This window comes from Somniosus microcephalus, chromosome 1, assembly GCF_052327205.1.
Source record: "Somniosus microcephalus isolate GS21.2 chromosome 1, FLI_Smic_1.0, whole genome shotgun sequence".
NCBI lineage: Eukaryota > Metazoa > Chordata > Chondrichthyes > Squaliformes > Somniosidae > Somniosus > Somniosus microcephalus.
Window position 1 is genome coordinate 222759223 of NC_140987.1, and position 26825 is coordinate 222786047.

The window sequence follows — 26825 nt, forward strand, 5'->3', positions numbered from 1 at the left end:
GACAGTGGCTAGGGAGGGGGATGGAATTGGTGGCAGGAGCCAAAGACCATGGCTTTGGCCTTCCTAATGTTTAACTGCAAGAAATTAGTGCTCCGCTAAGACTGGATGTTGGACAATCAGTCTGACAGCATAATGGAGGGATCGAGAGAGGTGGTGGAGAGGTAGAGCTGGATGCCTTTGTCTTCTGGTGATCTTGCTAAAGGGGTATCTTAATCATAATCAACTTTATTGTCATTGTTAGTGCACAAGTGCAGTACAACGAAATGTAGGCTTGCGGCTCCAGAGAGTGTGGATGCGGAAGAGGAGAGTATCGAGGTTAGATCTTTTGGGGGACTCTGGAGGTTATAGTTGAGGGTGGGAAGAGAAACCACTGCTGAAAATGCTTGATGACAATTAGTTGGGTCAATGGAACCAAGCGAAGGCAGTCCCAAAGAGCTGGGCAATGGAGGAGAGGCATTGGAGGAGGATGTGTGTCCAATCCATGCCAAAGACTGCAGTGAAGTTGAGAAGAACACGGAGGGTTAGGACACCATGGTCAAAGTCAGAGGATGTCATTTGTGACTTTGATTCGGCCATTTATGTGTAATAGCAGGCACTGAAACCTGCTCGGAGAGATTAAAGTATGCAGTTGCAGGAAAGGCAGGCCTAGATTTAGGAGGCGACAACACATTCAAGTGCTTTGGAGAGGAAAGGGAGGTTAAAGATGGGGCAGTAGTTTGCAAGGACAGAGGGGTCATGGGTTGGTTTTTGAGGATGGAGGTAGTGGTGGTTTAGAAGGGAAGAGGGACAGTACTTGAGAAGGAACCACTTATAACGTCAGCTGGTATGGGGGCCTGGAAGGGTTTTGTGGGAATATGGTCAAGGGAGCAGGAGGCGAGTCTCGTGGACAAGTTGAGCTTGTCTGCGGCATGAAGGGAAATAGGAGAGAAACTGGAGAACAATGCAGGTTCAGGGCTAGGAGAAAGGGGAGCCGCAGGCAAGGGGAAGAGATGTACTGCACAGGAGGTGATGATCCCATGACATTGTGGCTCATGTCTTGTTGGTAAAGGTTACAGCTGGGAGGCACTGTTGAAGTAAACTTAGTGAATTAATGCAGTACACCCTGTAAATAGTACATACTGCCTGTGGTGGAAGGTAATGGATATTGAGTGTAAACACCTGGGGAAGGTATTCTGTAGCATCATAAACAAAAGACTTATAAACTTCCTTGAGGAGCACAATGTCTTGAGTAAAAGCCAAATTGGATTCCTGCCAAACTATAGAACATCCGATCATATCTTCACCCTACAGACCCTAATTGACAAACACGTTCACCATAACAAAAGCAAAATCTACACATGCTTTGTAGATTTCCAGAAGGCTTTCGACTCCATCTGGCATGAAGGTTTATTCCTGAAACTTATCGAAAGTGGGGTCGGAGGGAAAACATATGATGTAATTAAATCAATGTATACAAACAACAAATGTGCAGTTAAAATTGGAGACAAACAAACAAAATACTTCCCACAGGGGCGGGGGGTGACGCAGGGCTCGCCAATCTCACCGACACTCTTTTTAATATTTACATAAATGGATTGGCAAAACTACTTGAACAATCTACAGCACCCGGCCTCACCCTATATGAATCCAAGGTTAAATTCCTCCTCTATGCAGACGACCTGGTTCTGCTGTCACCTACTAAAGAGGGGCTACAGCAAAACCTGGACCTGCTGGAGTCGTACTGCCAGACTTGGGCCCTGACAATAAATCCCCAAAAAACCAAAGTCCTTGTGTTCCAGCAAAGATCCAAACATCAGGGACCCAAAATAAATTTCACAGTAGGAACAACCAAAATTGAACAAACCACTAACTACACATACTTGGGCTTAAAAATCAGTTCTATGGGAAACTTCAAACTGGCTGTGAATGAACTGAAAGAGAAAGCAAGAAGGGCTTTCTATGCCATCAAAAAATCAATCCAAATAGAAATCCCAATTAGCATTTGGCTCAAAATTTTCAAATCAGTAATTGAACCAATTGCACTCTATGGCAGTGAGGTATGGGGACCGCTAACACAACAAGAATTTGCAAAATGGGACAAACACCCAATTGAGATCCTACATGCAGAATTCTGTAAAAGTATCCTCCGGACTCAAAGGAAAACAGTAAACAATGCATGCAGGGCGGAACTAGGCCAATATCCATTAATAATCACTATCCAAAAAAGAGCCACCAAATTTTGGAATCACCTACAAATGAGCAATCCCCAATGCTATCACTACGACGCCCTGAAATGCCAAGAGCTGACCATAAAGAAGAATACCCTCAGTCAACTAGTCCTGGGACTCAGTGAAGTAACTACTAACAATACTAACAATAACCAGCCCCAGGACAGTGACAGGGTAACACAAAGAATTCGACCCAACACAATCGTCGCTAAGCAAAAGGAAAAATATCTGACATATTGGGCAGAAACAACAAAAACCCAAAGCAAACTCAATTGCTACTTGGCCCTAAACAGACAATACAACATAGCTGATTACCTGACCATGGTAAAGGATAACAAACTGAGAAGAACCTTGACAAGGTACAGACTTAGCGAACATAGCCTAGCGATCGAAAAAGGCAGACACAGGCAGACCAGGCTGCCAAGAGAGGACAGGATATGCTCTCACTGCAGTCAGGGAGTGGTGGAGACAGAGATGCACTTCCTCACAGCTTGTGGAAAATATCAGGGCATCAGGGAGAATTTCTACCAAAAATTCTCACAAATATGCCCTGATTTCAGAAATCTGAATGACAACCAAAAACTCCCATTCCTACTGGGAGAGGAGAGAAGCTGTATAACACTGGCGGCACACTATGTTACAGCTTGCCATGAACAGAGGGACAACCAGTAAACTAAGAAAAGAATATATATAAACAATGCGAATGTATATTTATACACTCCGGGATATACCTGTTTATACAATGTATGAATAGAACTGCGTTTATGTGCTAAACCATAAATGTATTTTGATGCTTTGGCAACATAAGATGTAACTTATCATGCCAATAAAGCGATTTGAATTGTGAATTGTGAATTGAGTGCAGTGGTAGGAGTGCCAATCAAGTGGACAGCATGTCGGAGATGATGCTGAGCTTGTTGAGTATTGATGCTGTACCCATTCGGGCAAATGGTAAATGTTCTATCACACTTCCGATTTGAAATTTGTAGCTGATAGAGAGGCAGTGAGGAATCGGGAGGTGAGCCACTCAACAAAGAGTACCAATCAGTCTTTCATGGAACTTTCTTGAACTATCTTTAGTAGCCTTCTGGTACTCAGTGGAGGTATACAAGTAACATGTAGTATGGAAATGGTACACTACACCACAACAACAACCTGAACAACTTTGAAATGGTCTTGCTACTGATAAACCAGTTCTCCCTTCAGCTGTGTATTAACCATGTGCATTTCTCTTTTGTAGCTATTGTGGATGATGAAAGGCTCTCTGCGGAGGAAATGGATGAGAGGAGGCATCAGAACATTGCCTATGAATATTTATGCCACCTAGAAGAGGCCAAACAGTAAGCACTATTTGAATTTCTTTCTTCATAGTGAGGAATAGAATTTGTGATCAAAATGGTCATATGTTCAAAAAATCCCCTTTTGAAGTAGAAATCTGCCTAGCATTTTTTCCAAAAAATGTGTAATCTGGTGGCGTGTGTGGGTGCACACGTTGGCATCAGGGCTAGACCCAGTCATTTAGAAAGGAGTTATGGAGCTCTACAACGCATCAGCTTGGCTCGGTTGGTACCACTCTCTCGCCTTGGAGTCAGTCCTCCAATCCGCAACTTGTGTGTATAATTTAAGCTGACACTGCAGTCTAGGCTGTTGCATTTTTAGAGGTACTACCTTGAGATGAGATGGACTGAGGCTCTGTCTCCCTGTTCTAACAATATAAGTGGATGTCAAAAACCTCATGGAAATATTGAAAGATGAGTAGAAAGTTCTTCCACTGTTCTGGCTAGTGTTTCTTCCTTAACCAAAACCACCAAAAACAGACTAACTGTTAATTCATCTCATTGGAATCTTGCTCTGTGTAAAATGGCTGTCACATTTGCCTGCTGTTCATAGTAATTCTTTGTATGTGACGCAGTTTCAAAGATGATGTGATCTATTAAACAAATGCAGATCTTTTTATTTCTTACAGACCAGGAAAGTCCAAGCTGGATCCCTGGACTGTGCTTAGCTGGAGCAGAAGTAGGGACCCAATAATTAGCTTAGTGCCCCAGGCATAGTGAGAGGAAAAATTGCATTCAGCTATGGCGCATCCCACAATGGAATAGCTTGCTGATACTCACTGTCTAGGCTCACACATGAATAATGGGTATTTGGGTAAAGTATCACAGAACAACTTCTAGCCATTGAACAGTACCCCAACAATGTGTCAATGGCCTGGATTTTGTGGTCAGTGGCGAAGGATCTGCACTCGCCATTCATTATGCTTGCAGCTACCCACAGACTTTTCGTGGGCTTTTGCGCGGCAACGTGCAGTCATCGGGCATCTGATAGGGGATCTGTGACCTTTGTGAACAGGTTAAGCAACACCGTGTTTCTTCAACCAATCAGATTGACGAATTGTTACTGAGGCACGCAGAGTCTAAACCAGGAAGTGTAAGTTAGAATATTTAATTCAATGTAAAAGCATGTATAGAAAGCAAAATAAGGAGAAGGAAAGAAAGATGGGATTAAGAATTAATGAACTCCGTGTTGATTCCGTAGCAAAATGTGGTTTATTAAATTGATTCCATTCTGTTTTTTTTTGAAAAGAAGCTTTTTTGTCTACAAAGATCTACCTATTATCGCTGTAAAATGCTGGAACAGCTGGAGGGGATTGCCTGTGACTTCACTGAATGAAAAGGATGTTGGATAAATTTATAACAATGCAACTTAAAAAAAAAAAAAAAAAAATGACATTGTTGCTTAGTAACAGCAAAATATTCTTCTAATTCATTGTTCTAATGCATCTTTTACTAACTTGAAAAAGTCTCATTCAACAATGTAGTGCCACACTGTTAGATGGACTAAATTTGTTTGACGCTCTTTGTTCAGTTTTATGAACTATTAACACTAACGTAGAAAACAAAATCATTTTACCTATTTTTGCTTGGTTTGTGATCAAAACTTGGCATTTCATTGGTTTGATGTTCGGATTCCTTATCATTTTCACACACTAGGAGTTTTGATATTGAATTGCAGCCCAGGAAAGGCCCAAGAATTCAGCGTCCAGCACAGTTCAGCTTTGGTTGTAATTTTAACAGTTCAATTTCATTTCTTTGAGCTATAGTTAACCTTAAAATTCCTTAGCAATTAAGAGTCTGATGTTAACATTTGAACTTCGTACATTTGAATTCCATCTGAAGGTCACTGAATATGTGTTTTATCGGCACACAATGCCATAAATGGTATTGAAGAAAGTATCTGGAAATTTTTTGTGGGAGGCATTTCTTTCATAATTTTCATTAAAATATCTGCTGTATTTGCATTTCTATTTTGATACCTACTGGAACTTGGATGATTATTACTTAGTGCCTTCGACATGTTTGTGTTGGTCAATCTCTGTAGTTTAGGACATTGTTTTCTGTGAAGAGTGGGAGCTCAAACCTTTAGATGCTGCCAGCTTTAATTACATGACTGAAGTCAGATCTTCTTGATCATTAATGATAGAGACAGTAGATCTAATTTGTCTGGGTAAGGGTATCGATAGATAAATCAACGGCAGGTAAATGGAGTTGAGGTATAGATCAGCCATGAGTTAATTGAAGGCTCAAGGGACTGAATGGCCGACTCCTGTTCCTATTAGCTATCCTTCTTGGGTTGCAGGTTTAGTTGGATACACCAACAAGCGTGGTCTGGTGCATCCTAAAAATTAATTTTTATGGACTAATCTATTCAGAGCTTGACAGAAAACAACTACAGGAGACTTTGGTTTATCCGGAGGTTGTATGTCCGGAAACCTCGATCTACCGGCAGAAATCAGGAGCCGTTTTGTTAAGTTTTTTTTCTTCTCGTGGCTTTTTTTTCCACAGTCAGGCTCTGGAAAGTCTCTCTGAAGCTGTTGCTAAGCTACAGAGATGCTTCCAAGGTACGGGCTGACTGTTTAGAAGCTGTTGCTAAGCAACAGTGTTTGTTGTCAGATACAGAGATGAAAACTTCCGTATGCTTCAACATTAACGCTGGTATGTCCGGCAGTTTTGATGGGACGGCAACAGCTCGGTCCTGTCGGTGCCGGATATAACAAAGTTTCCTGTACTCTCATTTATATAGTGCCTTTAACATAGTAAAACATCCCAAGGTACTTCACCGGAGCATTATCAAACAAAATTTGACACCGAGCCACATGAGATGTTGGGGCAGATGACCAAAGGTTTGGTCAGAGAGGTAGGTTTTAAGGAGCATCTTAAAGGAGGGAAGAGAGGTGGAGCGGTTTATGAAAGGAATTTCAGAGCTTAGGGCCTCAGCAGCTAAAGGCATGGCCACCAGTGCTGGAGTGATTTAAAATCGGAACGCGTAAGGCCAGAATTGGAGGAGAACAGATATCTCGAAGGGTTGTGGGGCTGGAGGAGGTTACAGAGATGGAGAGGGGCGAGGCCATTGAGGGATTTGAAAAGAAGGATGAGATTTATAAAATCTAGGCATTGCTGAACTGGGAGCTGATGCAGGTCAGCGAGCACAGGGGTGATGGGTGAACGGGACTTGGTGTGAGTTAGGACACAGGCAGCGGAGTTTTGAATGAGCTTAAGTTTATGGAGGGTGGAAGATGGGAGGCCTGCCAGGCGAGCACTGGAATAGTCAAGTCTAGAGTAACAAAGGCATGGCTGAGGGTTTCAGCAGCAGATGAGCTGAGGCAGGGATGGAGTCGAGCGATGTTAGAGGTGGAAGTAGGCGGTCTTGGTTAAACTTCTATAATCCAAATGACTACTTCATCAGTAGAACTACAGGATGTTGTAACTTTTGCTGCGATGTTTGAAGAGAAGTCTCTTTTTCATTGCCAGTGTATCATAAAACTGTCTTTCTCAAATCGCTGTGTGGCAAAAAAACACCACAATGTGCCTAATGGATGCAGGCACTGTCTAGTGTGGTACTAGGGACAAAAGAACATGTCTTTGATTCCTGCTCTGTGCTATGTTTGCTGACCTTAACTGAGGCAGCAACAGGGATGCTGCAATTTCCCACAGCTCTCCTTGGGCCCGAGAGAAGAAAAATAAACCGGGGTTCATGCATCTGATCACTATCTAGTGACCTGCTTGAAAGTGGTCTCTGGAGCTGTATTACAGGATGAGTACTCGCCTTCTGGAGAGGGTTTAGGGGAGATATAGATGATGAGGAATCTTGCATAGGTTGTCTTTGTATTAGACCTTGTACCTTTCTAAATCTCTGGGCATTTACAATTAAGAGATACTTTTACAAAAATGAGTGCAGAGAGCAAATTTATTGTGTTGGTTACTGGTGTTTAGTTATAGATTGATCATAAAGGATGGAATTCCATCCACACAGTTACACATTGGCTATATTCCTAATTGGTTGCACAAGATGCTTTGACGATGATTGCTAGGGTCTGGTGTAAGCAGAAAAGGAATTTGGAGATGCAGCGACTCTGTTTTGATGGAGTAGTTCAGAATGCATGCTTGTGGCCAACTGTAGTGTTCATCTGCTGGAATAAAACCACATTTCTCCTTGCTGGGATGCATGAAACTCCAATGTAACAAGCTTCCATCACCGTCAAGGCAATGTCTTTGCTGAGATGCTTTGTGTTCAGTGCTGCAAGATGTCCAGAGTGCTTAAAGCTGTTTTAAGTTACAGACCCACCTTGTGTTGAAACCTTGTAAATGTTTGCGCAACATTTTAAGTTATTTTAAAGCTAATAATTATCAATTCTTTGTTTTTTAGCCATCAACGCACTTTATATCGTTAGTGGAATAGACTGTTAGCTTAACAGCTTTCGACAGTGTGCCCACCTTAGGACAATATACTTCATTTAAAGGTTTCCAGGCACGCCCTCTGTCTCTTGCTCACACTCCTTCTTCATGCCTCGCCCCCCCCCCCCCCCCACCGCGCCTCACCTCCTCCCCTCCTTTGTATCCCCCCCCTTTGCTGCGCCCCCAGCGCCTCGCCCCACTCTCGCCTCCTCACACTTTTTTTGTCTTTCTATTTTTCCTTTGCTGAGTCGCCATCTTTGTTATTGGTATGCAACAAACTATACCCATTACATAACCGGCCTCGAAGAGTCTATCTTTGTCTTCAGTTCTTTCTCACAGTAGCTAAATTGTCAATCAAAGCAGCCCGGTTAGTATTTTCAAAAAAATAAGCACACTAGCCTGTCATGAATTATAATTTAGTATTTACCCACCCACTGTAGTTCAGGCCAAACTTCCTTTATTCATTCAGCTGCCTTCTCACTCTGCTGATCAAATATCCTTATTTTTATTCAGATCTTGTGCATCCTCGGCTATGTCACCAGTTCTTGTGGCATGTGCAGCAGTAAATAAAGAAATTATGTGCATTTATATACTTAGGCAGTCCCTCGGAACCGAGGATGACTTGCTTCCACATTAAAAATGAGCTCGCAGGTGACTGATGAGTCCAATGCGGGACCTACAGTCTCTGTCACAGGTGGGGCAGGCGGTGGTTGAAGGGGCGGGTGGGTGGGGTGCTTGGGTTGACGTGCGCTCCTTTTGCTGCCTGCGCTTGGCTTCCGCTTGCTCCTGGCGAAGAGACTCGGTGTTCGGCGCCTTCCCGGATGCTTCGCCTCCACTTTGTGTGGTCTTGGGCCAGGAATTCCCAGGTGTCGGTGGGGATGTGACACTTTTTTTTTCAAGGAGGCTTTGAGGGTGTCCTTGAAGTGTTTCCTTTGCCCACCTGGGGCTCTCTTGCTGTGCCGGAACTCTGAGTAGAGCGCTTGTTGTAGGAGTCTCGTATCCGGCATGTGGATAACTCTTCATGACTCCTGAGACATCCTTAAGTGGATCATAGCCATAGCCAATATAGTACACTGCTCCTCAGAGTGTGTGTGTGTGTGTTTCTTGAACTTGTTGAGTTTTCCCACTGCTAATCAGCCTGATAACTTTTAACTGACATATAAGCAATGCAGAAATAATTTAGGACAAGCCATTCAATAATCACTGGCATAGAGGACGGTTCTTTTGCACAGCTGTGTTCCGTACAACTTAATATGCTAGAGTCACCGCATTGGGTTGTTTATTGAATTTACTGAGAGTTTTTCAAGATCGTCACTTTTAAGGAACAGAGTACAGTATTTCCTAAATGGTGAAAGATTGGGGAATGTAGATGCTCAAAGGGACCTGGGTGTCCTTGTACATGAGTCACTGAAAGTGAATGTGCAGATGCAGCAAGCCATTAGGAAGGCAAATGGTGTGCTGGCCTTCATTACTCCTGTACTCAAATCCTCTTGTAAAGAAGTCTTACTGCAATTATATAGGACCTTGATGAGACCACACCTGGAGTACTGTGTACAGTCTTGGTCTCCTTACCTAAGGAAGGATATACTTGCCATAGAGGGAGTGCAACGAAGGTTCACGAGATTGATTCCTGGGATGGCGGGGCTGTCGTATGAGAAGAGATTGAGTAAACTAGGCCTGTATTCTCTTGAATTCAGAAGAATGAGAGGGGATCTCATTGAAGCATACAAAATTCTTACAGGGCTTGATAGGATGGATGCTGGGAGAATGTTTCCCTTGACTGGGGAGTCTAGAACCAGGGGCCACAGCCTCAGGATAAAGGGTAGGCCATTCAGGACTGAGATGAGAAGAAATTTCTTCAGAGAGGTGTGGTAAACCACTGTTTGTATTCCACTGTGTACATGCCTCGGCTGACTCCTCCCACAAGTCCTAGTATAAAGGTGACTGCTCCCCAGCCCTTTGTATTTCTGGACCGGTCGACCACTCGAGGCAGACCTTCATTCTTTTGTTAATAAAAGCCTTTAGTTACTCTCTTAACTCTCTGTCTTTTATGAGTAATTGATAGCGCATCAAGAGGGTGGTGAATCTTTGGAATTCTCTACCCCAGAGGGCTGTGGAGGCTCAGTCATTGGGTATATTCAAAACAGAAGTCTATAGATTTCAGACTAGTAAGGGCATCAAGGGATATGGCGATAGGGCCGGTGAATGGAGCGGAGGCCGAAGATCAGCCATGATCTCATTGAATGGTGGAGCAGGCTCCTATTTCTTATGTTCTTAAACATCTGAAGCTTTTGCAAAAGGCTCATCAGTGTGCCCATAGTGCTGAAATGACAGTGCATTTGAAGACTTGAATTGAGAGAATTTTTTAAAATTTGTTCACAGACTTGCTAGCGACATCCACATCCTGTCATTTATTGCCCATCTATAGTTGCCTTGACAACTGGCTTGCTAGGCCACTTCAGAGGGTATTTGAGAGTCAATCATGTTGGTTGGAACTGGAGTCACATATAAGCTAAACCGAATAAGAATGGCAGGTTTCCTTCCCTGAAGGACATTAATGAATCAGTTGGGCTTTTACGACAATCCCACAGCTTTATGGTCACTTTAACTGATTTTTTAAAATATACTGAATTCAAATTCTGCAACTGCCATGGTGGGATATGAACTCGTATTAGTCCAGGCGAAGTAAAGAAATTGGAAGTGCATCCTCGCAAAAGTATGGGGTGGGGGGGAGAGGAAGGAAATTGGAAACGGTTGAACCAAGTAAAAGCAAAGCTCTGCAGCCTTTGACGAGGTTGACCAGACCATCCTCCTGCAAAGCCTCTCTTCCGTTGTCGAACTGGGTGGGGCTGCCCTCGGCTTATTCCACTCTTATCTATTCAGTCGTAGCCAGAGAATCTACGGCAGTGGCTTTTCTTCCCACCCCCGCACTGTTATATCTGCCTTTCCCCCAAGGATCTATTCTTGACCCCCCCCCCCCTCCTATTTCTCATCTACATGCTACCCCTTGGTGACATCATCTGACGACATGTCATGAGGTTCCACATGTATGCTGATGTCTCTCTCTCTCTCTCTCTCTCTCTCTCGTCAGACATTCAGTACTAGATGAGCTGCAATTTCCTCCAATTGCATATTGGGAAGAGTAAAGCCATCATCTTTGCCCACAAACTCTCTTCCTTCACCAATTCTACCCCCCTCCCTGGCCACTGTCTCAAGCTGAATCAGACTTTGCAACCTCAGCATCCTATTAGACCCTGAACTGAGCTCCTAACCCCATATTCTCTCCATCATAAAGACTCTCTTCTTCCATGCCCATAATATTGCCCATCTCTGTCTCTGCCTTGGTTTACCTGCTGCTGAAACCCTCCTGCATGCTTTTGTTACCTCCAGAATTGACTATTCTAATGGTCTCCTAGCAACCCTCCTATCTTCCGAGCTTCATAAACTTGAGCTCATCCCAAACTCTGCTGCTTGTATCCTAACTGGCACTAAATCCTGTTCCTCCATCGCCCCTGTGCTCGCAGACCTACATTGGCTTCTGGTCCACCAATGCCTTGATTTTTATAAATCTCATCCTTGTGTTCAAATCCCTTTTCATGGCCTCGCCCCTTCCTATCTCTGTAACCTTCTCCTGCCCTGCAACACATTCAGAACTCTGCGTTCCTCCAATTCTGGCCTCTTGCACATCTTGCACTCCCTTTTGCCCCACCATTGGTAGCTGTGTCTTCAGCCATCTTTGGCTTTTTGCCACCCCCTCTAATATCTCTTCCTTTGGCTAGGTGTCAATTTTTGTATAATTACACTCCTGAGGTGCCTTGGGATGTTTTACTATGTTAAAGGCACTATATAAATGCAAGTTGTTATTGAAGACCGCAAACTAAAACAAAATCTAGGACAATCGACAATGGATCAGGTAGGCAGAAGAAGCAGTTTTTTCTGAGATTTAAGATATCTGAAGCGGTGATTTGTAGACGAGTATTTTCTGTTTGAATAATTAAGGCAAATGTTCTTTGATCCAATGTCGTTCTATAAAGATTATTTCCTGTTGCACCTAGGAGGTTTGAAATGGTACACAAGACTGAAACTGCAGGGGCTTGTAGCTAGTCCAGTTGATGGCAGCATCTGTTTCACATTTTGTTGTGCTAAACATGTGTTTTGCTAACAATTTTTTTGCCTTGGGTGAAAGACACAGTAATTGTCTTATATGATGGGGTGGGAAATGGCTTTGTAAATGCTTTTGAGTAGACTTGGCTTAAATCCAGATGCTACTAGCACTTGTATAGAAAAGTTATCCGGTGTTATGGTAAGTGTTAAAAATAAAACAATAGGTACAATATATTTCTGTATTTTTACACAATTAACAACACAAATGAAATTTGGCAACATTTTAACAACATTGTTTTCACAACTAAGTTTAAAACCATGGAATTTATCATAAATATTAAGAAACTGAAATTAACACCTGTTTCCTTTCACCATATAAATACAACTGCTAAACCTGCTGAGCCACTGGGAGAGTGGGATACGAGTTGCTAAATTTAGTGTTGCGATACTGCAGCCTTTCAGACAGGGTCACCAGAGGCCAAATCTCGGTTGCTGTTTGTGACTGATATAAACTGAACGTTTAGCATGATTCCCCTTGTAGAATGATTAAAGCTCATAATTCAGTAAACCTTTACTGGAAATAATTTTGATTTGTACAAATGGTAGTTAAAAATGTATGCTGCAAGGTTTGTTGCTCCACATTGCATTTACAGTTGATTTTTGTTCTTCAAATATATCGGATGACCAATTTAGTGAATACTGAAGAGTCCTTGATATTCTAGTCCCCTGTTTAGAGGCTTTCCTTAGTAATATCCAGGTTATTATTTCAGTTGTAAACTTGCTGTTTTGCAGTTGGGGTTAGCGAGTCTTTCAGCTGAACAGAGTGACGAATGGCATACGCACAGTTTGTGGTTAGACTGCACCAGCAATTAGAATACCTTTCGCAACAGGAAGTAACATCGTCAGTATTTTTGGTCATTAACTGAATTAATTTTGCAGTAGTGTTGAGGCCTGTTGTCCATTTTTTACTTGAGTGCCCTCTTTTTAGTTGCTTCAAAGGTAAGTATCAATACACTGTCTTACTGTTGTCAGTGATCAGTTTATAACTAACAAAAAATGGATTTTAATCTGTTGAATTGTTAACTTGTGTATCTTATGACTAGAAACAGTATGTAGAGGGGTAAAAAAAATGTGATCTTAATCACAGCATTAACATAATTTGAGGTTAACTATATTTCCTGCTAGGGAGAGGCAATTTACATTACAGTCTGGCTTGAAAATGGTTATCTTTTTAGAGGTGTTTTGTTCAATTTGTTTGCTCAGCTTGACACTTCGATTGTAAATCGTCAGGCAGTGAGTAGTCTCCTTTTTTAACTGGCGGAGGCAATGTTATTGTATTGTCAAATATCACAATTTGCCTGTGAATGGCTGTTCTAATGTAATTGAGTGATTCAGTTGCCTTAACTGTTCGCTAATAATTTCACAGTATGTAGCTCCATTGGCAATTCCTAAGATAATGAAGCAGCCCATGCCTGCATGCGGCATGACCTGGACTGATAACTGGCAAGGAATATTTGTGCTGCACAGGTGCTGGGCATGACCATCTACAACAAGGGAGAGCTTAACCTCCTCCCCTTGACTTTCAATGGCATTGTCATTGCTAAATCCCCCCACCATAAATATCCTGGGGGTCACCATTGATCAGAAACTTAACATTAATGCTGTGACTACTAGAGCAGGTCAGAGGCTGGGTATTTTGTGCCAAGTGCCTCGCCTCCTGACTCCTACAAGGCACAAGTCAGTAGTGTGATGGAATACTCTTCACTTGCCTGGATTGGTGCAGCTGCAGAAACACTCAAGAAACTCGACACCTTCCAGGAACAAAACCATCTGCATGATTGGCACCCCATCCAATAGCTTACATGCTACCATCAGTGTACTGTGGCTGCAGGGTGTATGATCTACAGGATGCAATGCAGTAACTCGCCAAGGCATCTTTGGCAGCACCTCCCAAACCTGCAACCTCCACCACCTTGAAGGACAGCAGATGCATGGGAACACCTCCCAGGTTCCCTTCAAGTCACACACCATCCTGAGTTGAACAGATATCACCGTTCTTTCATTGTTGGGTCAAAATCACAGAACACTCTGCCTAGCTGCTTTGTGGGAATACCTTCACCAGATGGACTGCAGCAGTTCAAGAAGGCGGCTCACCGCCACCACCATCTTGGTAACTAGGGATGAGCAATGAATGCTGGCCTTGCTGGTGATACACACATCCTGAAAAATAATTACATAAAATTATAATTTTTTTTTATCAGAGTTTAGTGAGATGTATTTTCTGCTTATTTACTTGTTTTAATTAAATAAACCATCTGACTTGAGCCCGACTCTTGGTTGGAGAGTGATTATTCGGTCCACTTTTCAAAGAGGTGAATTATGTTGCAGCACGTGATGCATTCCAATAGCTGGTGTGCAGAGTGAGAGTTCCATGTTATGATCCTTGGGGGGGGTCTCTCTAATTTACCCAGATACTGGGCAAGAAAGGGTAGATTCTGGATCATAGGAGATGTGGAGAATGCATACGGAAGTGAGTGATGTTGCTGCACCTGAGAAATATAAAGCATAAAAATCCAGAAACAGGACAATAGCAATCATATTTTTACTTCAAACCGGCAAATAAATTCAACTTGAATCTGTATTGGGGGGCCATGTGATAATTCTCAACATTGCTGCGTGTTCCTATTTAGGTTTCACACTCCAGATCTGGTGTAATCTTCAAGTGAAGTGGGATTAAAGGGCAGGGATAATGGACTAGGGCATACAGAAGTAATCCCGTCCTCATTTTTAAAGTTCATTATGTCTTTACATTGTATGATACTGTGATTTTATATTTATAATTAAAATTTGCAGAAATTTTGGAAGCAGAGAAATAGAGTTGGTCAGAGTTTTTTTTTACAGTGTGGCTAAGGAACTAAGAAATGCAAAACTTATGTTACCCTCCTGCCAGTGGTGGCACTGTATCATTACATGGCAAGTTTACATAGGCAGTTTGCATTATAAATGTTTACACCGAAATTCATACTGGATAAAAGTTAATGGGAAGTAAAGACAGATGAGTTTTTTTTTAAAAACCTATTCCGAGTAATTCCTCAATGGTGTGGATTCCCGAGTAATTCCTCAATGGCGTGGATTCGGTGCAGATTTGCTGTTTTGTAACTGGGGTTTTTTATGCCATGTAGGGGATAACATCTGGACCACTGATCAACAGTGACTGAATAAGTCCAATTCCATTTTTATTAAATGGTGTTCTGGGATTTTTACTAGTGGTTGGAGATTGAATTTCATAACTCTGTCCATAGTGCCATAATTAAGCAGAGTTGACACTATCACCTTTTTGAGTCAGAAGGTCATGAGTTTAAGCACATAAATCTGTCTGATACTTCGGTGCAGTATTGAGGGAGTGCTACAGTGCTGTAGGTTACATCCTTGGGATGAGATGTTGAACCAAGGTCTTGTCTACCTATTGAGATGGGATGTCAAAAATCCCATGGCACCTTTTTGAAGAGGAGCAGGGGAGTTCTCTTGGTGCCTTGACCAATAATTATTCTTCAACCTACACCACTAAAATGCATTAACTAGTTATTTCTCATTGCTGCTTGAGACCCTGCATCCACAAACTGACTGCATTTGCCTACATAACAGTGACTACGCTTCATAAGTAATTGCTGTAAAGTGCTTTGTGATGTCTTGAGGGCGTGAAGGGGCGCCATATAAATGCAAGTTCATTCTGTCTATGAATCTGCCAAAACCCGAATTGCCTTTTTATTTTTATATATTTTACCTTTGTATTTAATTTTTATCCCTTGCTATTTTTAGTATGGAAGATTGGAGGCAGCTATGCAGTATTTAGCTGTTCTGCGAAGGGGATGTAGCCGCAGTGCTGAGGGGGGGGCTGCACTGTTGGCACTCTGGCTTTTGGATGAAACATAGGAACAGGAGGAGGCTAGTCAGCCCCTCGCGCCTGTTCTGCCATTCGATTAGATCATGGCTGATCTGTAACTCGACTCCATCTACCTGCCTTGCTTCTGCAACCCTTAATACCCTTGCCTAACAAAAATCTATCCGTCTCAATTTTGAAATTTTCAAATGACCTAGCCTCAGGAGCTTTTTGGGGAGAGAGTTCCAGATTTCCACTACCCTTTGTGAAGAAGTGCTTCCTGACATCACCCCTGAATGGCCCAGCTCTAATATTAAGGTTCTGCCCCCTCGTTTGGACTCTCTCTCACCAGAGGAAATAGTTTCTCCCTTTACCCTATTAACTCCTTTAATCATCTTCACCGCCTCCATTAGATCACTCCTTAATCTTCTATATTCGAGAAGTTAAACGGAGGCTCCGTCTGCCCTCAGGTGGACGTAAAAGACCCCATAACACAATTTGAAGATGAGCAGGGGAAGCCCCTTGGTGTCCTGGCCAACATTTATCCCTCCACCAACACCAGTGCTGTTTGTGGGACCGTGCTGTGAGCAAATTGGCTGCATTTCCTATATAATATAGTGACTACACTTCAAAAGTACTTATTAATTGTGAAGCACTGTAAGATGTCCTGAGGTCATAAGATGCACTATATTAATGCAAGTTTGCTCTCTCGCACGTGCTTGCTCGCGCTCTGGCCCTTGCTCGCTCTCCCGTTCTTTCTCCCACGCATACACCAAAAGGGTGACTATGTTTGTCAGTAGTGTTGCAATGTCTGGATTACTTGTATGGATGTTTGACTTTTAATGGCAATACTTTCCAGTAAAGCCCTGTTTCATTGAGATTGTATAGTTGCTCCTTCACCAGGCTGTCTTTCTTAATTTTGAGTTTTTCTATGACCATTTTTGTGGATGAAAGTTTTTGTTTCTGGATAGAAATCTAGCATATCCAACGGTGATTTTGGAATTATGTCTGGTTTTTGCACATCAATTCTTGTGATTTACCAATCAGTTGGCACCTTGCAGCTTACTAATGGAAATTATAGGCTTTAAACTGCATTTTCTGCCTATCTTTTATCATCTTTGCATGTATATCTTCAAATACAAAATGGACAAGTTAGTAAACAAAATACAGTACATAAGGTCCGTGATGGGTACGATTACTGGCCAGTTCAGAGTAGTTGCTTTTGTATTTGTGACATTGTGTTGCATTATCTTGGAGGTCTCCGTGATGAGGAAAGACAGGAGAAACATGGGCTCTTCAGCCTTGAAAGGAGATGTCCAAGAGGTAATGTAAGATATTAAACAGAGTGGCAAAGGTAAGCCCAGAAAGTTACTCCAAATTGAATTATGAGAATAGGACGCAGTGTCACCGGTTTAAAGTAATAAAAAGCAAACTTAAAGCGGATGTCGGCAAGTTTCTCCACACAGTGATCGGCATATGGAATAGACTTTTCGATAGATTAATGGAGGTGAAAACTCTGGAATAATTTAAGAACCAATTGGATGCTGCAATGGAGGGACTTCCGGATCATTCTGCATGGATGAGCCAAGATGGACTGAAAGGCCTTTCTCATCCTTAATTATCTTGTGAATCTGATTTTAAATCTTCAATAAAAAATGCTTCATTTACTCTATTATGACCATATTATATCTCTAATCCCGAGTACGAAGAGCGCTGCTCGAGCTCTGCCTATGATTGTTCAAGACTGAGTTGAAGTGACTATCCATAGCCTTCATCTTTTTTGCTAGAATGCTGTTCATTAAGCCCCTCTCCTAAGAGCATGCTCTTGACAGTTTTCTCAAAAAATAAAAGGATTACATGGAACACTTCTCAAGCTATGGATGTGTCCAATTCACAACAGCCGAGCCCAACTCAAACAGTACAAATAGAAATGAAACTGGAAAGTTGAACCCAAAACGGAAAATGTTAGAAATACACAACAGTCCAGTCGGCATCTGTCAAGAGAAATGACAGGTTTCCAGAATAACTTTTTTACAGAACCAAAAATGGAAAGGTAAATGAGCCACTTGAGGTTAGCTTTAAAAAAAAAAAAAAGGGGAAAAAATTGATATACTCAAAATTACAGAGAAACTGAATCGGTTGAAATACCCACATAATGGAAAAAGCAGGGGACATTGCTGTAGGGGGTGGTGGCGTGTGGTGGTGTTTGGCATGTGCGCCCAGTCAGTTATGCCTCTGACTGTTTGAGCGGTTCGAATCGCTCCCACGCCCCTGGGTTCTAGACACCGGACTTAGGTACAGGCGGCGATACAGAAAAGACTCGAGTAGACAGGTGGTTTGGATGTAAGCAAAACTCGATTTTTATTAAACAGAAAAATAACAGTCTTATGAGAAGTTACTAGTGTAAAATTACAGGCGAATACAAATAACTATATACTTATACAGGGAATGGGGAACACATGGCACATCGAGGGAAAACAACTATCTTAATCCCCTTATCCTTATCCCACCCCCTATACCTAACTAGATTAAGCTATGAGGGGCCAGAATTTATGCTCACCAATCAAAGATCTGCTGAACTCAAAACAGCGGTGGGGTTTGGGGTTCGCTCTTTGTGCTCTCTGGAGCCTGCCGTCGTCACGTGGTCTCCGGGTGCTGCAAGGGTGTTGTACGGGTACCCCAAAGTTAAAGTCTCTGCTTGGGTACTTTACCTTGCAGGGACGATGGTTCCTCTTCCTCAGTTGGCAGTTGAAGTTTGCATGAAGATAGTCACAGGTTAGCTGAGACTGAAGGCCCGATCATTCGAAGCTTGTCTTCAATCGTCTTCCCAATTCGTCTCGCCTCATCGTGTCCCGCCTGGCCTGGCCTGGATTGTCCGTGTCCACCCGGTGCAATGCCGGGCGTTTCCTGATGGAGTGGGGAAAGGCACGGGCAGAGGCCAGGGGGTTAGCGCGGGACGGGGGAAGAGCAGTAGCCACGAGGGCGAGGAGCAAGACGAAGAGGCCAGAGAGCGAGATTGCTGCCCAGGGCCTTCAATTATACTCCTACGGATGGCCCTTATCTGCGCGCCAAATCAGGTTCGTTCTTTGTCTTAATCTTGGCGGGCTATTTTAAATAATGGTAGCAATCCATACTAACTTTTTAGATGGCCGGTAATCACATCTACTGACCTGATAATCGACTTGTTTTGTTATTAATACATCTTGATGGGCCTGTCCAGCCTCGATGGCTTCTTTAAGCTGTTCCCGATTATTTATGCAAACTGCTTGATGGCCTTAACTATAGGCCTAACTGGGTTTTGATCTGTCTCCGATTTGATCAAATACATAATTCAAAGTCCTGTCTGGTTTTCAAAATGCAAAGTCTCTTCACAGAAACTGCAGCTTTGGTTTCAATTTCTCCACATGCTGCCTGTGCCGCAGAGTCCAAGTTTTTTAAAATCTCAGACTTTCTGCCACGAGGCGCAGACGTCATCTTGGGTACCCTTTCCAATTAAAATGTCCACGCAGGGTCCCTTTTATTAATAACAACCTTTGGGGAAATGTAGAAATTTTGCAAATCTTACATTGCATAATAGAAAAGATCATCTTAGTGAGGCAATGGAAAGATATTAAAACAACAGGCAAATAGCTGAGAATGAAAGGTTTTGTATAGTTTCTATCACATCCTCAGGATTGCTCAGTGTACTTCACAGCAAATAAATGAATGGTACAGCAGTGTAGTTGTTGCGTTACTGAACTAATAATCCAGAGAACATGAGTTCAAATCACACCATGGCAGTTTGAGAAAGCAATGTCTCATGTATGATGCGAGACCATCTGCATAGTGGAAGTGATGGGGTTGTGCACATCTCATCTGGTCAGCACTTACGCAAGACAACATCAGTAAAGTGTTATGGTGGGCATGTTAAATTTTCATAATGTGTCCACTTAAACTATTTGAGCTATATAACACTAGGGTGCAACACTGGGAGAAATTTCACACGACTAATGAAGGAAGATTGTACCTGAAACATATTAGCACATTAAAGCTTACATAGAAACATAGAAGATAGGAGCAGGAGTAGGCCATTCGGCCCCTCGAGCCTGCTCTGCCATTCAATGAGATCATGGCTGATCATCCAAATTCAGTACCCGGTCCCTGCCTTTTCTCCATATCCCTTGATCCCTTTAGCCTTAAGAAATATATCTAACTCCTTCTTAAATATATTTAATGAATTGGCCTCTACTGCATTCTGTGGTAGAGAATTCCACAGGTTCACCACTCTCTGGGTGAAGAAATTCCTCCTCATCTCTGTCCTAAATGGCTTACCCCTTATCCTTAGACTGTGACCCCTGGTTCTGGACTCCCTGGCCATCGGGAACATCCTTCCTGCATCTAGTCTGTCTAGTCCTGTTAGAATTTTATAAGTTTCAATGAGATCCCCTCATTCATCTAAACTCCAGCAAGTATAAGCCCAATCGATCCAATCTCTCCTCATAGTCATTCCTGCCATCCCAGGTATCAGCCTGGTGAATCTTCGCTGCACTCCTTCCATGGCAAGAGCATCCTTCCTCAGATAAGGCGACCAAAATGGCGCATAATACTCAAGGTGTGGTCTCGCCAAGACCCTGTACAACTGCAGCAAGACATCCTTGTTCCTGTACTCGAACCCTCTCGCTATGAAGGCCAACATACCATTTGCCGCCTTAACCGCCTGCTGCACCTGCATGCTTGCCTTCAGCGACTGGTGCACAAGGACACCCAGGTCTCATTGCACTTCCCCTTCTCCCAATCTATTGCCATTCAGATAAATATCTGCCTTCCTGTTTTTGCCACCAAAGTGGATAACCTTGCATTTATCCACATTGGGCAGAAGCATAGCAGATGCAATATAATCACCCAACCTGCCCAAATCATACTGGAGTTTCTCGGCATCCTCCTCACGGCACGCACGCACGCCCACCCAGCTTTGTGTCGTCTGCAAACTTGGAGATATTACAGCTAGTTCCCTCGTCTAGATCATATAACTCTTTGCTTTCTGTCTGCCAACCAGTTCTCTATCCAAGTCAATACCTTGCCCCCAATCCCATGTGCCTTAACTTTACACGCTAATCTCTTATGCGGGACCTTATCGAAAACCTTCCGAAAGGCTTTCGATAAGGCCCCGCACCACATCCACTGGTTCTCCCTTATCTATTTACCAGTTACATTCTCAAAAAATCCCAGTAGATTAGTCAAGCACGATTTACCTTTTGTAAATCCATGTTGACTTTGTAAGATCCTGTCACTGTTTTCCAAGTGCTCTGCTATTACATTATCTTTTATAATGGACTCTAGCATTTTCCCCACTACCGATGACAGGCTTACCGGTCTATAATTCCCACCTTTTTTGAATAGTGGGGTAACATTAGCTACCCTCCAATCCATGGGTACTGTTCCAGAGTCTATCGAATTTTGGAAGATGACCAGCAATGCATCTACTATTTCTAGGGCCACTTCCTTAAGTACCCTAGGATGTAGATTATCAGGCCCTGGGGATTTATCGGCCTTCAATCCCATCAATTTCCCTAACACCATTTCCTTACAAATACTGATTTCTTTTAGTTCCTCCCTCTCATTAGACCCTATGTTCCCCGACATCTCTGGGAGGTTATTTGTGTCCTCCTTTGTGAAGACAGAACCAAAGTATGTATTTAATTGGTCTGCCATTTCTTTGTTCCCCATTATAAATTCCCCTGATTCTGACTGCAAGGGACCTACGCTTGACTTCACCAATCTTAAGTGCAATTCTCCTCATAGCATATCCTCACATGTATGCTAAATTAGCCCAGTGATACTATTCCAGCAACGAAAAGACCAGAAAGATTTTGGGTGTGATCCCTGGCCCCTGCTTTGTTAGTTGATCTTAGCTTGTAGAGTATTACAATTGAGCTCAATGTCCCTAGTTTAGGTAAGGGAAAAATACGGTCAGGATTTCCATTCCTGAATGCTCTATAGTGACGCTTGAGAGAGAGAGAGAGTGTGTAAGTGTGACTATCAGGTGAGGACATGATGGAGTTTGGCTGATTCACCCCCCTTTCCTGTAATTTTAGAATAACATGCCCTCCCTCACAGTTTAGGCTCACGTGTGAGAAAACTGCCACACTGGGAGGCTGTGGGTATTCGACATTCTTTCGTCTCTTGCATCTGGAATTGTGAGAACACACGAAAAGCCAGGGAAGAGAAAAAACCCATTCGGCCATTGAAGCTCTCGTTCTTTCATTAAAATCCATCCTCGGCTGATGGAATAAAAATATTCTGGTAGCTATAGGATCCCACTTGAAATTGTTTCCGACTCGACCTAGCTCCTTCAGTATATGCCCATTGCACAACCGTGCCAATAATTTTGCACAAATTCTGATCTCCAGACAGCTGGTATGGAAGGCTGATATGGCAGTGGAGGAGTTCACATTGATGTAGTAACCGGGACTTTTTCTACGATTGGGGTTGAGGAACATTTGAGCATACGAGAGCTCATGTCTGAATCTGATGCTGCATCTAGGTGGTGAATGCTTGATCCTGGCCTAGGGTGACAAAAAGAGGAATCATGTTTCATTCCCCAGTAATGCGATCTCTTGTCTTGACATGCAGTAAAAAAAAAATCATAAAATAAAATAAATTGAATTATGTTAGTATCACTACGTCTGAATTTCTCTAATGCTATTGTGAAAGTGTAAGATTAGGCAGCGAGTACATCAGGGACACTCGCCCAGCTTTCTACAAAATGGCACGGACTCTTTAGTGCAAACTGCACCGATTCTGTCATGTTCAACTGCAGCAATGAGCTGGTCGGTTCTTGGGTCTAGCATCCAGACCCGAGTAGGAAAAAGATTTTGAATTTGTGCACAAGTAATTATAATGCTAGTGGTAGAAATTGTCCTATCTGTTAATAAACTGGAATGACTGATATTTGGTTTGTGGTATGTCATTACAAGAGCATTCTGGCCTTCTGGAAACTAACTAACTAACTGGAGCAAACATAGAAACATAGAAGATAGGAGCAGGAGTAGGCCATTCGGCCCTTCGAGCCTGCTCCGCCATTCAATGAGATCATGGCTGATCATCCAAATTCAGTACCCTGTCCCTGCCTTCTCCCCATATCCCTTGATCCCTTTAGCCTCAAGAAATATATCCAACTCACTCTTGAATATATTTAATGAACTGGCCTCCACCGCCCTCTGTGGCAGAGAGTTCCACAGGTTCACCACTCTCTGGGTGAAGAAATTCCTCCTCATTTCAGTCCTAAATGGCTTACCCCTTATCCTTAGACTATGACCCCTGGTTCTGGACTCCCCAGCCATCAGAAACATCCCTTCTGCATCGAGTCTAAGAATAGAAGTCCAGCAAAAACTGGACTCTAGGGGGAACAAGGGATCGGGTGGGAATGTGGGGTTGTGGAAGATGATCAGCCATGATCTTATTGAATGGTGAAGCAGGCTCGAGGGACTGTATGGCCTACTCCTGCTCATAATTCTTATGTTTTTAACGAAAGACCTGCCTGGCATTCTGCATTGTCTTGGTCAAGCCTAGAGAGAAAATTCGATGTATGTACCAACAGGAACTTCAAGGAAAGAAAGAACTTGAATTTATATTGTGTCTTTCATGACCTCCGGATGTCCCAAAGCGTTTTACAGCCACTGAAGTACTTTTGAAATATAGTCACTGTTATAATGTAAGTGAACATGCATTCGGTATTCTAGCAAAGTCTTTTTTTTAAATAGTCTGGGTTCATGAATACTGTTCACATTTTTCTGTTGACCACAATAGTTAAGAACAGTTATTTATATATTAGGTGGTGACGAAACAAAAAATTGGATGCTGCAACACAAACTTTACAATGCTTTTTTTTTTAGAACTGCTGTCAATATAGTTTTAGGCAAAACTTGTTTTCTGTTTACCAAATGCAGTAACTCAGTTTGCATTGAATTATGTTGTGTTGCTTGTGCATGAATCCATTGGAACAAAAATGTTATGCAACAACTCCTGTATTGTTGCATTGTCCATGTAAGTAGCTTTTTGTTGGCCTCCTGTTGTTCCAGTGCTGGACTGGCAGAGTACACCTCATGTGTTAGAATTATAGGCTATAGCACAGAAGGAGTTCATTCGGCCCGTTGAGCCCGTGCTGGCTCTCTGCAAGAGTTCTTCAGCTAGTCCCGCCCTTTCCCCATAGCCTTGCAATTTTTTTTCCTTCAGGTACTTGGCCAATTCCCTTTTTGAAAGCCACGAATGAGTCTGCCTCCACCACCCTCTCGGGCAGTGCATTCCAGATCCTAACCACTCACTGCATAAAAATGTTTTTCCTCATGTTGCCTTTGGTTCTTTTGTCCATCACCTTAAATCTGTGTTACTCTTGTGCAGGCCAAACTTTACTTGAATTTGGTGCGCCAGGCCTTGAACATGGTCTAGACCTGGCACAGGCCTGCCCCTTGGCATGGCCTTGTGCCAGGAATCAAGGAGGCAAGTCACCTGAAGCTGCGTGCCTAGCCACCGATCTCTGCCTTCAGGCCTGAAAATTCACTTGGCCCTGCTACACACAAGTGATCCACTGACCACCTGACATTGCTACCAGCCACGCCCTTCCACTTTCCCCTTTGCTGAATAGCAGGGAGCTCCATCTTCTTCCAAATGAGTACGTTGGGTTTTACTTGTTGCAGGCGCAGGCCCTGCTTAATCCCTCTGGGGGAAACCCTGAAAATTCCAGGCCAATGTAAAGGCTGTGGAGACTTGGTATACTGCTTGTCTGCCCTTCCCTGCACCCCCCCCTCCGATTTTTTTTTACATCTGGGGGATAGGTGTTCTCTGGGGCAAATAGTCTACTGGACAATTGAATTTCTTCAAATCAAATGAAATGTGATTTTATTGAAGCTGAGATAATGCTCAAGACAAAGTTAGTATACTACCTATAAAAAGAAAGAGAATCCGTATCATTGGTTTTACATTCAGTCTACAATTAGCAACTCTTCATATCGTATTAAGCCCACGAGTTTTATTGAAAAAAATTCTGGTAACAAACTTTTTTATGTCTCCTTTCCCCAACACCTTGCAGTTGATACATTTTTTGTAGTTTAAAGTAATTCTAGATGCTTACTGTGACCGTGAGTCATTATCAAGCTGCTTCACTGTGGTGAACTTTGAAATCTTGTAATGGGGACTGGGTAGTTGATGTGGTTTGACAGCTGGTTAATTATTCAATATTTGTTGAAACTCATTGCACATTGCCCCACTGCTGCCATCAGCTGATGGTGTGTTAGGCAAGCAGTTGATGTGCGTTGAATGCAACCTTCACCGCACCCCTCCCCCACAGTGCAAAAAGAAGATCGTATTCTTGACCACATTGACTACTGTAACAGTGCATTTGATCGCCAACAAGAGTTCATCTTAGACTTGCAAATTGAATCAATTGTTTTATGTTCTTGCAAAGTGCGGCTGAATAACTCGAGGAATTTCTTGCGCTTTTACTACTGTTAGTAATAAATGCTGCAAAGTAGCAAATATGCTCAAATATACTGTAGATGTTCTCTAGCGAAGATATTAACCAATTTTTTTTTAAACTCCCCGCCCCTTGAGTTTTTCCTTCCCGCTTATCCTGAAGGCACTGGCTCGTATTGTCTGGTTCCATACTTGGATTCATTGGCCAAGTGGCCATTTTGCATTCATGAGCTAAGGCGGTGAATGCTAGCAATCAAGAATAAGACCCCTGGCATTTTTGAAACCATTCCCCTCACGCATAAAGCCTCATGTATCTGAGGCCAATTGTAACCAATGCAGCAGGTAAAATCTGCTAACTCAACACACCAGGGATGAAACCTGCACCATTCCTGGTTTGTATCACTCCATTCATTCCTGGGCTGTGATCCATTAAGAGCTTTTACCATTTTTTTTTCTTAGTGCAAATCTGTACCCGGGATATCTGACTTGAGATGCTGTCTTCCATTGTCAGTCCTTCAGTAAAAATCATCCTTGCAGCAGTAGATTACAAAGTTGAGTTAGGTCTTTTTTAAAAACTCCATTAATATTTTAAACTGTCATAATATAATTTAAAACTCTGCCTTTGCCCAGAAATAGGATTTGACGAAGCATAGGTACAGAGAGAAATCGTCAAATGCTGTTCTGGTGAGGTAGTTTTCTCTGTGATTTTACGTCACTGGTTTTAGAAACCCTGCAGCCTTGCTGTTTGGCCCAGAGATTTGCTAGTTTGACAACATTGCTGTTGACATTTGAACCCTGTTGCCTTTCCCCATAGCTAGTCATGGGTTCTCAAAGCTTGAAAATGAAACATTGCTGCCTAGAAAGTAAAGCAGCACTCCGCTCTTTCCAGAAAGTGGTGAGATTCAATTATTTAAATCACTAACTCTGCACGTTGCCAGATGTCTGAACCTTTGGGTGTGATTTTACATTGGTGAGTGGTAGATTTAGTACTGGAGCTGCCTGCTGTAAATTGTTGCTTTTTCCCCATTGGTAGAAAAGTTAATTTGAAGCAGATTAAAATCTACTGAGCAATCTGCACAGCATTGGGGTTTCCTTAGTGAATCAAGGGAGCTTTTGCCTCCATATGATTGCACAATTGAGTTTGGGAAATTCTTGGCTTCAGCCCAGATTCTTAAGAACATAAAAAATAACAGTAGGCCATACGGCCCCTCGAGCCTGCTCCACCATTCAATAAGATCATGGCTGATCTTCAACTTCAACTCCACTTTCCCACCCGATCCCCATATCCCTTGATTCCCCTAGAGTCCAAAAATCTATCTATCTCAGCCTTGAATATACTCAACGACTCAGCATTCACAGCCCACTGGGGCAGAGAATTCCAAAGATGCACAACCCTCTGAGTGAAGAAATTCCTCTTCATCTCAGTCTTAAATGGCCGACCCCTTATCC

General features: G+C 42.7%; 1 protein-coding gene across 1 annotated transcript in view; it reads left to right on the plus strand.

Moving 5' to 3' along the window:
• iqgap2 (IQ motif containing GTPase activating protein 2) overlaps positions 1-26825 on the plus strand; it is a 385400-nt gene that overhangs the window by 29625 nt on the left and 328950 nt on the right. The window contains exon 2 of the mRNA XM_085990677.1: positions 3448-3547. Coding sequence (XP_085846803.1) covers positions 3448-3547 — 100 coding nt within the window. The remainder of the gene's footprint in view (positions 1-3447; positions 3548-26825) is intronic.